The sequence below is a fragment of the Heptranchias perlo genome, chromosome 35, assembly GCF_035084215.1.
Source record: "Heptranchias perlo isolate sHepPer1 chromosome 35, sHepPer1.hap1, whole genome shotgun sequence".
NCBI classification, from domain to species: Eukaryota; Metazoa; Chordata; class Chondrichthyes; order Hexanchiformes; family Hexanchidae; genus Heptranchias; species Heptranchias perlo.
In genome coordinates this window covers 21,634,120-21,647,667 of record NC_090359.1, presented here as the reverse complement: position 1 = coordinate 21,647,667, position 13,548 = coordinate 21,634,120, and the positions used below count along the sequence as shown (strand labels likewise).

At 50.9% G+C, this 13,548-nt stretch overlaps 1 protein-coding gene across 3 annotated transcripts in view; it reads left to right on the top strand.

Moving 5' to 3' along the window:
- LOC137302418 (phosphatidylinositol 4,5-bisphosphate 3-kinase catalytic subunit alpha isoform) overlaps positions 1 to 13,548 on the top strand; it is a 91,317-nt gene that overhangs the window by 30,706 nt on the left and 47,063 nt on the right. For all 3 annotated transcript variants that reach the window (XM_067972069.1, XM_067972068.1, XM_067972067.1), the window contains exons 2-6: positions 4,882 to 5,137; positions 6,620 to 6,782; positions 8,721 to 8,930; positions 10,436 to 10,686; positions 11,300 to 11,545. In XM_067972069.1, the coding sequence (XP_067828170.1) occupies positions 4,949 to 5,137; positions 6,620 to 6,782; positions 8,721 to 8,930; positions 10,436 to 10,686; positions 11,300 to 11,545 (1,059 nt within the window). In that variant the 5' untranslated portion in view covers positions 4,882 to 4,948. The remainder of the gene's footprint in view (positions 1 to 4,881; positions 5,138 to 6,619; positions 6,783 to 8,720; positions 8,931 to 10,435; positions 10,687 to 11,299; positions 11,546 to 13,548) is intronic.

Genomic DNA, 13,548 nt, shown 5'->3' with positions numbered 1-13,548 from the left:
CTGTTTAACCGAACCTTAGTATACAGGCAGGCAGGCTTAATGAGTTTATTAACCTATAGAGTACTTCCACCTCCGTAATATTGCCCGTCTCAACCCCTGCCGTAGCCCACCTGCTGCTGAAACCCTCACCCAGGCTCTTTGTTACCTCTAGACCCGACTATTCCAAAGCTCTCCTGGCCGGCCGCCCATCTTGCACCTTCTGTAAACTTAAACTCTGCTGCCCCGTATCCTAACTCGCACCCACTCCCGTTTACCCATCGCTCCCTCGTGCTCGCTGTCCAACGTTGGCTCCCGGTCCCCGAACGCCTCCGTTTTAAAATTCTCGTCCTCCTGTTCGAATCCCTCCGTGGCCTCGCCCCCCCCCCTCCCTATCTCGGTAACCTCCTCCAGCCCGTACAACCCTCCGGGAACTCTGCCTCCCTCCGACTCTGGCCTCTTGTCCAACCCCCACTTCCTTCGCCCCACCATTGGCGGCCGCGCCTTCAGCTGCCTAGGCCCCGAGCTCTGGAATTCCCTCCCTAAACCTCTCTCTCCTCCTTTCTTAAAACCCACCTTATTAACCAACCTTTTGGCCTCCTGCCCTAATATCTCCTCCTGTGGCTCCGGGTCACGGTTTTGTCTGATTACGATTCTGTTAAGGGCCTTGGGACATTTTACTACATATAAGGCGCTATATCTCAACCGATTTGACCATATAACCCAGTATCCTAATTGCTTTTTTGTTGCCTGAAAGTTTTGGACATGTTGAATAGTGCATCAACTAATGCCCTTAAATCTCTTTCAATTTCTTCCTTAGCTAATTCTAACCTACCCAGGCAGGACTGGTGCCCCTTTGTTCTTCCACTGTACAGTTCTTTGAATTTCCCTGTATTAAACTTCAGCCCAGTACAAACTTTCGAGCTCTCCTTGTGGAAAGGGACGTCTCAGAGAGAGAGAGGACCTTTACAGGGGTGTATAAGGTACCTGCGTAGCATTACGTGGAAATGACAAAGAGGCCGTTCGGCCCAACCAGCCCGTGCTTGTGTTTGTCCTTCACACCAGCAGTAGTCCTAATCCCGTGTACCTAACAGGACGCAGAAAGCAAACTGGAACCAGTACTCTCTGACACATGGTGGGAGCACAGGATCGGGCCGTGAAGGGCAAGTTTAGGACCCGCCTATTTATACAAGAGGGGGGGATCGACAGCTGGAACAAGTATGGTCAAGGCCGGGAGATTTAAGAAAGGGCTGGATGGTTAATGGCGAGACTGTGGGGGTTGGTACTGCGGAAAGGTGAGACCAAATGGGCTGAAAGGCCTGATTCATTTTGCGAAGCGCATCGCTCCTTTAATCTCCGCATGTAAGGGACAAATTGGATAGGGCCTGTTTTTGGGCGGGGGTAGCACGATCCGCTATTACCCCGCGCCCAATGGTCCCTGCGCAGGCAGGACGAGATTTTTGTCAGGCCTGAGGACTTAACCTGCAATCTGCGTTGGAAATCAGCGTTGAACGAGGATTCTGTGCAATTCGCACTTTCCACCAGCAGAGGGAAGCTCCAATCTCTTAAAGGCAGGCTGTGTGTTCGAAATCTCTTAAAGGTAGCTGGTACCTGTTATTTGCTGAATATAACAGCCTACTGTCTGCACGGAGTCTGAACGGAGATCAGACATCGCACACATAAAGCACAGTTGCAGGTCCCATCCCTATTTTTACAGACTGATGAGTTATGTTAAAACATTGAATAAAGGTTGCGCACCACTAAATCTCACACATCCTCCAATCTGCATGCCAGACCTCACCAATCTGCCGATCTGAGAGTCCGTGCACCAAGGTTCTTTGCTGATGCACCAGATGCCTTGGTGCAAGAGGTGGACGGAAGGAGGGACATCCTACATCCGCCGTGGGGTGGGGGGAGGGAGCAAGAGGCCCTCCAGACCTACATCCAAAAGGCAGTGGGAGGCAGTAGGGGATGAAGTCAATGTCAGGTGCACAGCATCATGAACATAGATGCAGTACAGGAAGAAGTTCAATGCTTTGACATGAGTGGTCAAGGTGAGTGAGGTCAACTGTCAAGTGGCGTCTCCTACCAACTACACCACTAGCCGCATCCATTGCTCCTCGCACTACACCCGCAATCGTCCACATAACAACAAACTCTTTCCATCAGTACTCAACCCTCTCACCCTTACACATTACCACCGTTGCAAACCATCCATCCACAACTCACAGACCACACACACTGACAGCTATTCAACCACGATAGGCACATCACCCAGACACACGTCCCGCTTTCTTGCAGGAGAAGCTGGCACATGTCAGGAGGCAGCAAGTGGCGGTGGGATTTTGCCCCTCGAGCCTGTTCCACCATTCGATCAGATCAGGGTGGACCTGTGACCTAACTCCATATACCCACCTTAGCCCCATATCCCTTAATACCCTCGGTTCACAGAAATCTATCAATCTCAGATTTAGAATTCTCAATTGAGCTAGCACCAACTGCTGTTTGCAGACGAACGTTCCAAACTTCTCCCACCCTTTTGCGCATAGAAGCATTTCCTAACTTCACTCCTGCTCGTCCTGGCTCTAAATGTTAGGCTATGTCCCTGCGTCCTAGTATTCAAGTGTAGCAAACCTCCAAAAACAGTTAAAAATGTCTGGGCAGACAGAAGCAATAATCCAGCCACTAACCTATAAATCCTGCATTGTTCCTTTAAATAGCGCCGGTGGGGGGGTCCTCCAGGCACTCTAAGACACGTTCAGATGGTCGGGGTTGAGTTGAGCGTTAGACACCATTTTGGGACTTATCACTTTAAATCAGCGTCATACACTGATTGAAGCCTTTTTCTCCCTACTTTACACGATTCCAGCGTTCGTTATCTGTGCCTGAGCTAACTCCTATACCAAAATGGCGTCTGGTGCACGTCACGCTGGAAACTTGCGTGCGCATCCAAGACGCCATCATGGATGTCGAAGAGGCCGTGTCACGCCAAAACAATGGGCGCTACACGGCCCAATTTAGCGCCCTATCATTTTTGTGACCAGGGTCCCTCGAGGAGTGGGAATATTGTAGGAGTTTCAATTTGTGCATAGCAGAGTTCAGTGTTCCCTTTGAGTAATTGTTAACGGGCAGCAACAGCGGTGTCGAGTTGCCTTTTATTGTAGGTTTATTTTCTGCATAATTTAAGGAGCGGTACATTGTTCGCCTTAATTCTTGATGGCGAAACACTGACGAACCAGTGAGTTGGGAGCGTGATATTCCAACCAGGCTACCAGTGAAGAGCTGGTGGGAGTGGGAAATTGATCATAACTGCGCCCTTTTTCCAACCGTGGAGAGACAATTACAGATCTTGTTCGTTCCGAACCGGGATTGTGTGTTTCTGGAGAGAGCATTTTGAGCTTGGTAATGCCGAGGTGAAGTACTGGTAACCGCGTGGAACGTCTTAAAGGCGCTATATAAATGCAAGTTGATGTTGTTGAGTACGGGCTTGTTCTTGAAATCCTCGTGACGACAAAGATTGACTAGGATGATACCAAAACTGAGAGGGAAAGATCGAACGGGTTGTGGCTCTTTTCTCCAGAAAAGAGAAGGCTGAGGGGTGACCAGACCGAGGCCTTTAAGATTATGAGGGGGTTCGATAGGGTAGACGTAGAGAAGGATGTTTCCCAGAACTAGGGGCCATTAACTAAGACTCTCTTACTTCGGTAAGAGAAATCCTCTGGTTACATCGCTGTGCCACTCTTGAATTCTCAGTCAGTTTGTTGTACCTCCATGTGGTCCTGCTGGAAACGACGTTAATTTGTTGGCTAAATCGACTGCGCAAAGAATTCAAGATGGCTAAGGTGATCTGCGGAGATCAAATCCCCAGCAGGGAAGGGGAAGCAAGCCCTCTTATTTTTTTTAAAAAAAACACAAATCGGATGACCCCCAGGGGTTCATCCAAGCCGGAAGGGACGAGGACCGAGCAAACAACCTCCCCGCCACGGAGTTACCGGTGACCCTTGGTGAAAAATACATCGGCTGGACTACTGCTAGACCTCTCCCTACGAGGCAAGCAACTAAAACCTCATACACACAAGCAAGTGAGGATGACTTCATGATGATGAGACCAATCCAAATGCCCAATAGAAAACCTACTCCGGTTGTTAAAGACCGAGAGAGGGGTATATTAATTGGTGAAGACAAGACAAAGAGTGAGGAAGAGCGACCTTCGGGGATAGAACCCCAAAAGGAAATGCCAACCATTAAAAGCAGGATCATTTATAACTCAGGGCCTCAAAGTCTCACCTAAAGAAAACAATACAGAGAGCGAAAAGACCAACAACGGGGATCCAGAAGAGGACCAGTAGACCCGGTTTGCGCTCCATGTGGTCGGACGTCAACGCTTGGTGAAATTTTGAGACTCGGTGATAGGACTTTCCCATAACAACGGCCTCCCCTACTCTTCCCCGCCCAGTACCCGCTGCTCCCCCACCCTTGCCTGTTGTGTAACCGGACTTTACCACATGGACGAGCCACGTAAAGACTCGAAACAGGCACTCATTCAATGGAATCGTGTTCCACAAGTGTATCTAAGATGATGACTAATAAATCCAATAGGGAATTCAGGAGAAACTTCTTTACCCAGAGAGTGGTGAGAATGTGGAACTCGCTATCACAAGGAGTAGTTGAGGTGAATAGAATAGATACATTTAAGGGGAAGCTGGATAAGTACATGAGGGAGAAAGGAATAGAAGGATATGCTGATAGTGAGGTGAAGAAGGGGTGGGAGGAGGCTTTTGTGGAGCATAAACGCCAGCATAGACCTGTAGGGCCGAATGGCCTGTTTCTGTGCTGTAAAATTCATTGTAACACTGACTTGCTGACATTCCTCTGTTTTCTTTTTATCTCCCCTCCCCTTCCCAGCTAATCCAGGTACCTGCATCGACGACCGTGAGTTGAGGGACCGTCTGCGACTAAACCCCCGCCCAGGATGCCCCCTCGTCCATCCTCGGGGGAGCTATGGGGCCTCCACTTGATGCCCCCCCGCATCCTGGTGGACTGCTGCCTGCCCAACGGGATGATCGTCACGCTGGAGTGCCTGCGAGAGGCCACGCTGATCAGCATCAAGCACGAGCTGTTCCGAGAGTCCCGCAAGTACCCGCTCTTCCACCTTCTGCAGGTTAGTCGCTCTGCGGGGCTGCCGATCCCGGTTTGGGGGGGGGGGAGCGCGGGGCAGGAGGGGCGGTCGGCCCCATCGTCAAGCGCGAACTCCTTGCCTGGGTTCGGTTCCATCGCCCTCCGTTACCTCACCCCAAAAGCCTTGACGGTGGGTGTCAGCCAGCAGTGCAGGGCAACGTGACCCATATCGCGCGCGCGCACACACGCGCGCACACACACACGCACACACAGAATAACGGATGTCAGCTGTGGCTCAGTGGGTAGCACTCTCGCCTCTGAGTCAGAAGGTCGTGGGTTTGAGCCCCGCTCTGTGGGCTGACGACTCCCAGTGCCAGTACCGAGGGAGTGCTGTGCTGTCGTAGGTGCCGTCTTTCGGATGAGACGTTAAACTGAGGCTCCCGTCTGCCCCCTCGGGTGGATGTTAAAGATCCCACAGCACTATTGGAAGAAGAGCAGGGGAATTCTCCCCAGTGTCCTGTGACGAGCATTCCTCCCTCAATCAACACCAACAAAAATCAGATTAACCGGGGCTTCATCTCATTGGCACTTGTGGTCTGTTGGTGGTGGAGATTGGCTGCCATGTTTGTCTACATAACAACTGCTTTACCACGGTAATTTAATGGGTGTCGAACTTTGAGATATTTTGATGATACATTTTTTCTTTTTCCAAACCATGTTCTTTTTCAACACCATCCCCAATCTGTTTTTGACCTTCATGAAGAGTGGTAGCCTCTATCTGTGGCTCCCGTAACCCCGTTCATGATCCATCCATAGTCAACTGGAGTTGCCGGGGCTGGGCGGAGATGGGGATACGGTAGCGTAGTGGTTATGTTAACGGACTGGTAACCCAGTCCCTTTCAACCTGAGTTCAAATCCCACCCTGGCTGTTTGAGAGTTTGAAAATTCTGTCAATGATGAGTACGGCAGTGTGGTGGTAATGTTACCGGACTGGTAATCCAGAGGCCTGGTCTGATCGTCCACAGAACGTGAGTTCAAATCCCACCAGAGCTGTTTAATTTTTTTTTTAAAATGGAAATAAAAAGCTGGTCTCAGTAAAGGTGACCACGAAGATGTCGGATTGTCGTAAAAATTCGACTGGTTCACTGATGTCCTTTAGGGAAGGAAACCTGCCGTCCTTACCCGGTCTGGGCCTATACGTGACTCCAGTCCCACACCAACGTGGTTGACTCTTAACCGCCCTGTGAAGTGGCCTGGCAAACCCCCCAGTTGTATCAAACCTGCCACCAGAGGGTTCAAGATAAAGGCCCACCAACAACTTTTCAGGGCAACTAGGGATGGTGCAATAAATGCCAGCCTGGCCAGCGATGCCCACATGGATTAAAAGAAAAGCCGGGATGCCAAGATGCCAATGATCAGATTAATTGCTGTTTGGCCGGCTGGCGACCCCCCCACCCTCGCATGAACCGCCGGACTTGGGCATGCGGGTAACTTCACCGTGCAAGTTACGTCCGTTCTCCCGTAGGATGAATCCTCGTATATCTTTGTGGGAGTAACCCAGGAGGCGGAGAGGGAAGAGTTCTACGACGAGACGCGGAGACTCTGTGACCTGAGGCTGTTCCAGCCCCTCCTTAAAGTGATCGAGCCAGTGGGCAACAGAGAGGAGAAAATCCTCAACCGGGAGATCGGTGAGTGCCAGCTTCACCCATTACCCGTCGTCGGCGTGGAAAATAACTGTCAAAATAAGACCTTAGCGAGGGCGCAGAGGAGATTTATCAGCACGGTGACAGGATGAGGGGTTTCAGTTTATGTGAGAGAAACTGGGGTGGTTCTCCTTGGAGCAGAGAAGGTTAAGGGGAGATTTAATTGAGGTGCTCAAAATTATGAGGGGGTTTCGATAGAGTGGATGGGGAGAAACTGTTTCCACTGGCCGGTAATGAGAGGACACAGATTTAAGATAATTGGTAAAAGAACCAGAGGAGGAGATGAGAATCTTATTTATGCAATGAGTTGTTCTGATCTGGAATGCGCTGCCTGAAAGGGCGGTGGAAGCAGATTCAGTAGTAACTTTCAAAAGGGGGAATTGGATAAATACTTGAAAAGGAAAAATTTTCAGGGCGGTGGGGAGTGGGACTAATTGGATGACTCTTTCAGAGAGCCGGCACAGGCACGATGGGCCGAACGGCCTCCTTCTGTGCTGTATGTTTCTACGATTCTAAGTGATTGTTTCGTTACATTTCCCTTCTGTGTGTTTTAGTGCATCGGTCAGCACCTTTTGGGTGAATTACTGCCCACTTTTTTTTAATGCAGATGTTAATGGGTTAACGCCTCCATTAAGGTAGCACAGAGTGGGATTTACACTGGGATTATTTCAACCGGAGCAGAGAAAGCTAAGAGGAAGAGTCAGTGGAGGTTTTTTTTAAAGGGTGTGAACAGGGACTATATCCTCTGGTTCAGGAGTCACTGACGAAGGGTCATACTGTCACTAAGAGAATGAGGCAGAGAGGTTAGGAGAAATTTCTTTAAACAGTTGGTTGTTTTGCCACAGGGAGTGGTTGAGGCAGAGACCGTTGGATCTTTGAAGGGAAAATTGGATATATTTGAAGCAGAAGATGATACAGGGATTTGGGGAGAGAGTGGGGCAGTGGGATTGGTTTGGGATTGATACAGGGCTATGGGGAGAGAGTGGGATAGTGGGATTAGTTTGGGATTGATACAGGGCTATGTGGGGCAGTGGGATTAGTTTGGGATTGATACAGGGCTATGGGGAGAGAGCGGGGCAGTGGGATTAGTTTGGGATCGATACAGGGCTATGGGGAGAGAGTGGGGCAGTGGGATTAGTTTGGGATTGATACAGGGCTATGGGGAGAGAGCGGGGCAGTGGGATTAGTTTGGGATTGATACAGGACTATGGGGAGAGAGTGGGGCAGTGGGATTAGTTTGGGATTGATACAGGGCTATGGGGAGAGAGTGGGATAGTGGGATTAGTTTGGGATTGATACAGGGCTATGGGGAGAGAGCGGGGCAGTGGGATTAGTTTGGGATTACTCTATCAAAGTGCTAGCACAAACGATGGACCAAATGGCCTCCTCCTGTGCGGTAAACTTCTATGGTTCTGTGTGAATGAAAATTACAGGTAGGTGAAATGAAAGCCACCGGGGGTGATTTTATGAGTCAGGGATGGGGGGCCTCACAAATTCAGGCTGCCAGTGAGTTCCGCGACCATTAAACAAACGGTTGGACAATCGGGGGCAGTGGGTACATCCCCACTGTACCCACCCTCCCCCCCCCCCCCCCCCAGTCCGTGGATAAAGGTAACACCCAGTGTAGCAGGGAGGGTGAAAACCCAGCCGAGCTCCCTGACCTTGCTGGAAAATGTGGGGTGAGGACAAGGATGGGGCCGTGATGGCCTTTGTGGTCGAATAGCCAACGATGCTCTAATGTCCAGCTTCAGCTACAAAGAGCGGCCACTCGGGCAAGTGGCCAGTGGCCCCCTCCCCACCACAAACATTCCCCAAGCCAGAGTCAGTACCGTCAGGGCAAGAGGGGTGGAAACCAAGGAGGGAAATGGCGGGGGGGGGGGTTGCAAGAAAACCACTCAGTAACCATGTCCTCCCCGACTTTAGGGTTCGCAATTGGAATGCCGATCTGCGAGTTCGAGCTGGTGAAGGACTCGGAGGTTCAGGATTTCAGGCGCAACATTCTAAGCGTCTGCAAGGAAGCCGTGGAGCTGAGAGACTCCAATGGCCCCCAGAGCCAGTCCCTGTACGTGTATCCTCCCAATGTGGAATCTACGGCCGACCTGCCCAAGCACATCTACAACAAGCTGGATAAAGGTGAGTGTGGGGATTTGGGGAGGGGTGGTGGGAGGGGGGGGGGGGGGAAAGGATGCTGTGTGATTCACCTGAGCAAAACCAGCCACGTACCCAATCGGGTCTGAGAGGGAACTCCCGGACTTAATTCATCAAATCTTACAGCGCGGAAGGAGGCCGTTCGGCCCATCGTGCCTTGTAACCGAGGCCCCGTCTGCCCCTTTCAGGTGGACGTAAAAGATCCCACGGCCGCTGTTTCGAAGAAGAGCAGGGGGAGTTCTCCCTGGGGCCAATATTTATCCCTCAACCAACATCACTAAAAAAAAAAACAGATTATCTGCTCATTTTCACATTGCTGTTTGTGGGATCTTGCTGTGCGTAAATTGTCTGCCGCGTTTCCTACATTGCAACAGTGACTACACTTCAAAAGTACTTAATTGGCTGTAAAGTGCTTTGGGATGTCCCAAGGTTGTGAAAGGTGCTATATAAATGCAACTTCTTTCTTTATCTAATTACTGACCTCAATTGTTTAATCCCAAGAGTCAAAGGCTCATCCTGTCTCAGCAACCCTCACCCCACCCCTTTCCATCCCACCTTCGCTGCTAAGGAACGAAGAACGTACCTAAACAAGTCGGCATCCATATTACGAAAGAGAACAGGGAAGATATGGGGAATGGGACTGAGGGGAGAGCTCTTTCAGAGAGAGAGAGGAAATGAGGGAGATGGGCCGAATGGGGCTGAGGGGAGGGGAGGATCGTAGCTCAGACGACTACGCCGTCCTTATTGGAGGAGTGCAGTCGGTGAAGCATCCAATTGGGAGGACGGTAGACTGCGGGGAAGATGAAGGAGCATGCTCAGGTACCAGCCCTCTGGCTGCTGCTTTATGAGGGTGCGACCTATTGTAAATGATAAGGTGCACCATGCTGACAGTGGCCCGAGTTCTGATTTGCAGTTGATGAGAGCTCGTTGGGTCCCTTTAAAGCCGAATGCCTCGTCCTTGTAAGGTACGGGAGAAATATGAGGGGTTTTGATGAGGTAAGGTGGGGGGGGGTGCAAAAACTTATTTCCATTGGCCAGTGACGGCATGGATTGAAGACCACACTAAAGGAGCGAAGAAGAAATCTTTTTACACGCAGGGTTGTTAGGACGTGGAATGCCTGAGCAGAAACAGTGGGGGAAACAGAATCCAGAAAAGGGAAGTGGAGCAATATTTAAAAATTTTCCTTTTTCCAAGAGTGGGACTGAGTGGATAGGTCTCTCAGAGAGAGAGCACGGGCGCGATGGGCTGAGTGGCCTCTTGCTGTGCCGTCACATTCTACGATCCTACATCACAAACAATCGAAAATTTTGACATCTGGTTTACATTCCAGATATTTCACCAGCTCCAAAGCTGGGCCTGTTGCCAGCGGGACCCTGGTTACAGGAGCAGTGGTTCCGATCTTGATTTTAGAGCGAGCTGCTAATTTGTTTTCCTGAACTGGAATTTTGAATTCCCCTCTTCCCATCCCCTAACCCGCCCCAATTTGCAGGCCGTATAATCGTGACGATCTGGGTAATCGTCTCGCCGACCAACGACAAGCAGAAGTACACCCTGAAGATCCCGCACGACTACATGCCGGAGCAGGTGATCGCCGAGGCCATCCGCAAGAAGACCAGGAGCATGCACCTCTCCCTGGAGCAGCTGAAGCTGTGCGTGCAGGAATACCAGGGCAAGTACATCCTGAAAGTGTGCGGCTGCGACGAGTACCTTCTGGAGAAGTATCCCATCAGTCAGTACAAGGTGAGTCGCTCGTCCTGTTGGCAGGGTGTGGCTGTGAGAAAGAGAGGGGATACCTCGCAATACTGCCCTTCCCCCCCCCCCACGGCGGGGAGCCCCTCTCGCAGGGAGTGCAAGCCGGAGCATCGGAGCTACAGTGCAGCTGCCCCGTCTCTGGCCCGTGCTCCCTCTGGGTGAGCCTCCCAGCTGGGAGCGCGAGACAGCAGAATTGCCCCTAAAGTCTCAAAGCGCGACCAGCGACACCCAGTGGCTGGAAACCTGCCCTACAGGATCATTAGGCACCCATCCCAATTCCCCTTCTTGTACTTACAGCTGAAAATTATGTTATTCCCTCCTAAAGGATCCTGTGAAATCAAACGGAAGGACTCCATCTCTCTCCCTGGCTGAACCAGACTGTTCGTAACCTTGGCGTCCTATTTGCCCCTGAGCTGAGCTTGTTTTGTTTTTTCTGGTCCCTTAGCTTATGGGAGCTAACCAATTATAGCATCCCAACAATGCTGGTCCCAGTTGTTTTATTTAATTAAAGAAAAACTGTACGTACGTTGAGAACACATTAGTACTGAGGCTCAGTTAAGAATGCCCCAGGATTAATACACTTGCTCCCCGTGCCCCTCAGTACATAAGAAGCTGCATTATGATCGGGCGTCTGCCGCACCTGATGCTGATGTCGAAGGAGAGCCTTTACACCCAGCTGCCAGCGAACACGTTCGTGATGCCCTCGTACGCCCGTCGCATTTCCACTGCCACCTCCTACATGAACGGAGAGGTGCCCGCCAAATCCCTGTGGTCCTTCAACAACTTGCTGCGGATCAAGATCCTCTGTGCCACCTATGTGAACGTCAACATCCGGGACATCGACAAGGTAAGCGGGGACTCGCGTCGAACTACGTCCAAGCTACGGCACAGGAACAGGCCACTCGGCCCAACCGGTCCGCGTTTATGCTCGACACGAGCCTCCTCCCTCCCTACTTCATCTCACCCTGTCAGCATATCCTTCTATTTCTTTCTCTCTCTTTCTCCCTCGTGTTTATCTCGCTTCCCCTTAAATGCATCTGTGCTATTCGCCTCAACTACTCCTTGTGGTAGCAAGTTTCACATTCCCACCACTCTCTGGGTAAAGAAGTTTCTCCTGAATTCCTGATTTGGATTTATTAGTGACTATCTTATATTTATGGCCACTAGTTTTGGACTCCCCCACAAGTGGAAACATTTTCTCTATGTCTGCCCTATCAAACCCCTTCATTATCTTAAAGACCTCGATCAGGTCACTCCTCAGCCGCCTTTTTTCTAGAGAAAAGAGCCCCAGCCTGTTCAGCCTTTCCTGATAAGTATATCCTCTCAGTTCTGGGATCATCCTTGTGAATCTTTTTTTTTGAACAATCTCCAATGCCTCTATATCCCTTTTATAATATGGGGACTGGCGACTCTTTCTCCATAAGTAGCCCCCTCGCAATCATAGCCGACACACCCGTCTTCACCCCTTCCGAGCTGAGCTTCTGTCCCCGGATCCGCTCCATTACCAACACCGCCAACTTCCACCTCCGTAACATCACCCCGTCTCCACCCCCTGCCTCGGATCATCTGCTGCTGAAACCCTCATCCGTTCCTTTGTCACCTCCGGACTCGACCATTCCAACGCTCTCCTGACCGGCCTCCCATCTTCCACCTTCCGTAATCTCCAGCTGATCCAGAACTCTGCCGCCCCGTATCCTAACTCGCACCAAGTTCCGTTCGTCCATCACCCCCTGCGCTCGCTGACCTGAGTTGACTCCCGGTCCGGCAACGCCTTGAGTTTAAAATTCTCATCCTTGTGTTCAGTTCCCTCTGTGGCCTCGCCCCCCCCCCCCCTCCCTATCTCTGTAACCTCCTCCAGCCCTACGACCCTCCCGCGATCTCTGCGCTCCTCCAATTCTGGCCTCTTGCACGTCGCTGAATTCCTTCACCCCACCATTGGCGGCCGTGCCTTCAGCTGCCTAGGCCCCAAGCTTTGGAATTCCCTCCCTAAACCTCTCCGCCTCTCTCTCCTCCTTTTTAAGATGCTCCTTAAAACCTACCTCTTTGACCAAGTTGACTTAATATCTCCTTATGGGGCTTAGTATCAAATTTTGACTGATAATCGCTCCTGTGAAGCGCCTTGGGGATGTTTTACTATGTTAAAGGCGCTATATAAATGCAAGTTAGCATTCCTGAGCAAGCGAGTGTTGAAGGAGATGGGACATTGCAAATTAACCCTTGCACGTACTTTTAAGCACAAGTCACTGGATAATGATCGGGGCCAGGAACCCTCGTCGAGTTTCCCATCCTCTCCGTTCCCCAGCTGAGAATCGGCAGCTACCGGGGACTGCACCTGGGTCCTTCCTGGTCTGTACGGCAGAGAACTACACCCAGCACTGCACTTTCTAACTGAGCCATTGAGGCAGCTCCTCAATTTTTAAGCTTCTTAAGCAATATTCTTACCCCACCCACTACGCGCAAGCCTGCACTCGGGTGTCGGCCATGGCTCAGTGGGCAGCACTCTCTCCTCTTGAGTCAGAAGATCGTGGGTTCAAGTCCCACTCCAGATACTTGAGCACACAATCCAGGCGGACACTCCCAAGTGCCAGTGCTGAGGGAGTGCTGCACTGTCGGAGGTGCCGTCTTTTGGATGAGACCTTAAACCGAGGCTCCGTCTGCCCCTCTCGGGTGGACGTAAAAGATCCCATGGCCACTATTCGAAGAAGAGCAGGGGAGTTCTTCTTGGCCAATACTTATCCCTCAACCAACATCACTTTTATATAAAAAAAAGATTATCTGGTCATTATGTCATCGCTGTCTGTGGGATCTTGCTGTGCACAAATTGGCTGCTGCGTTTCCTACATTGCAACA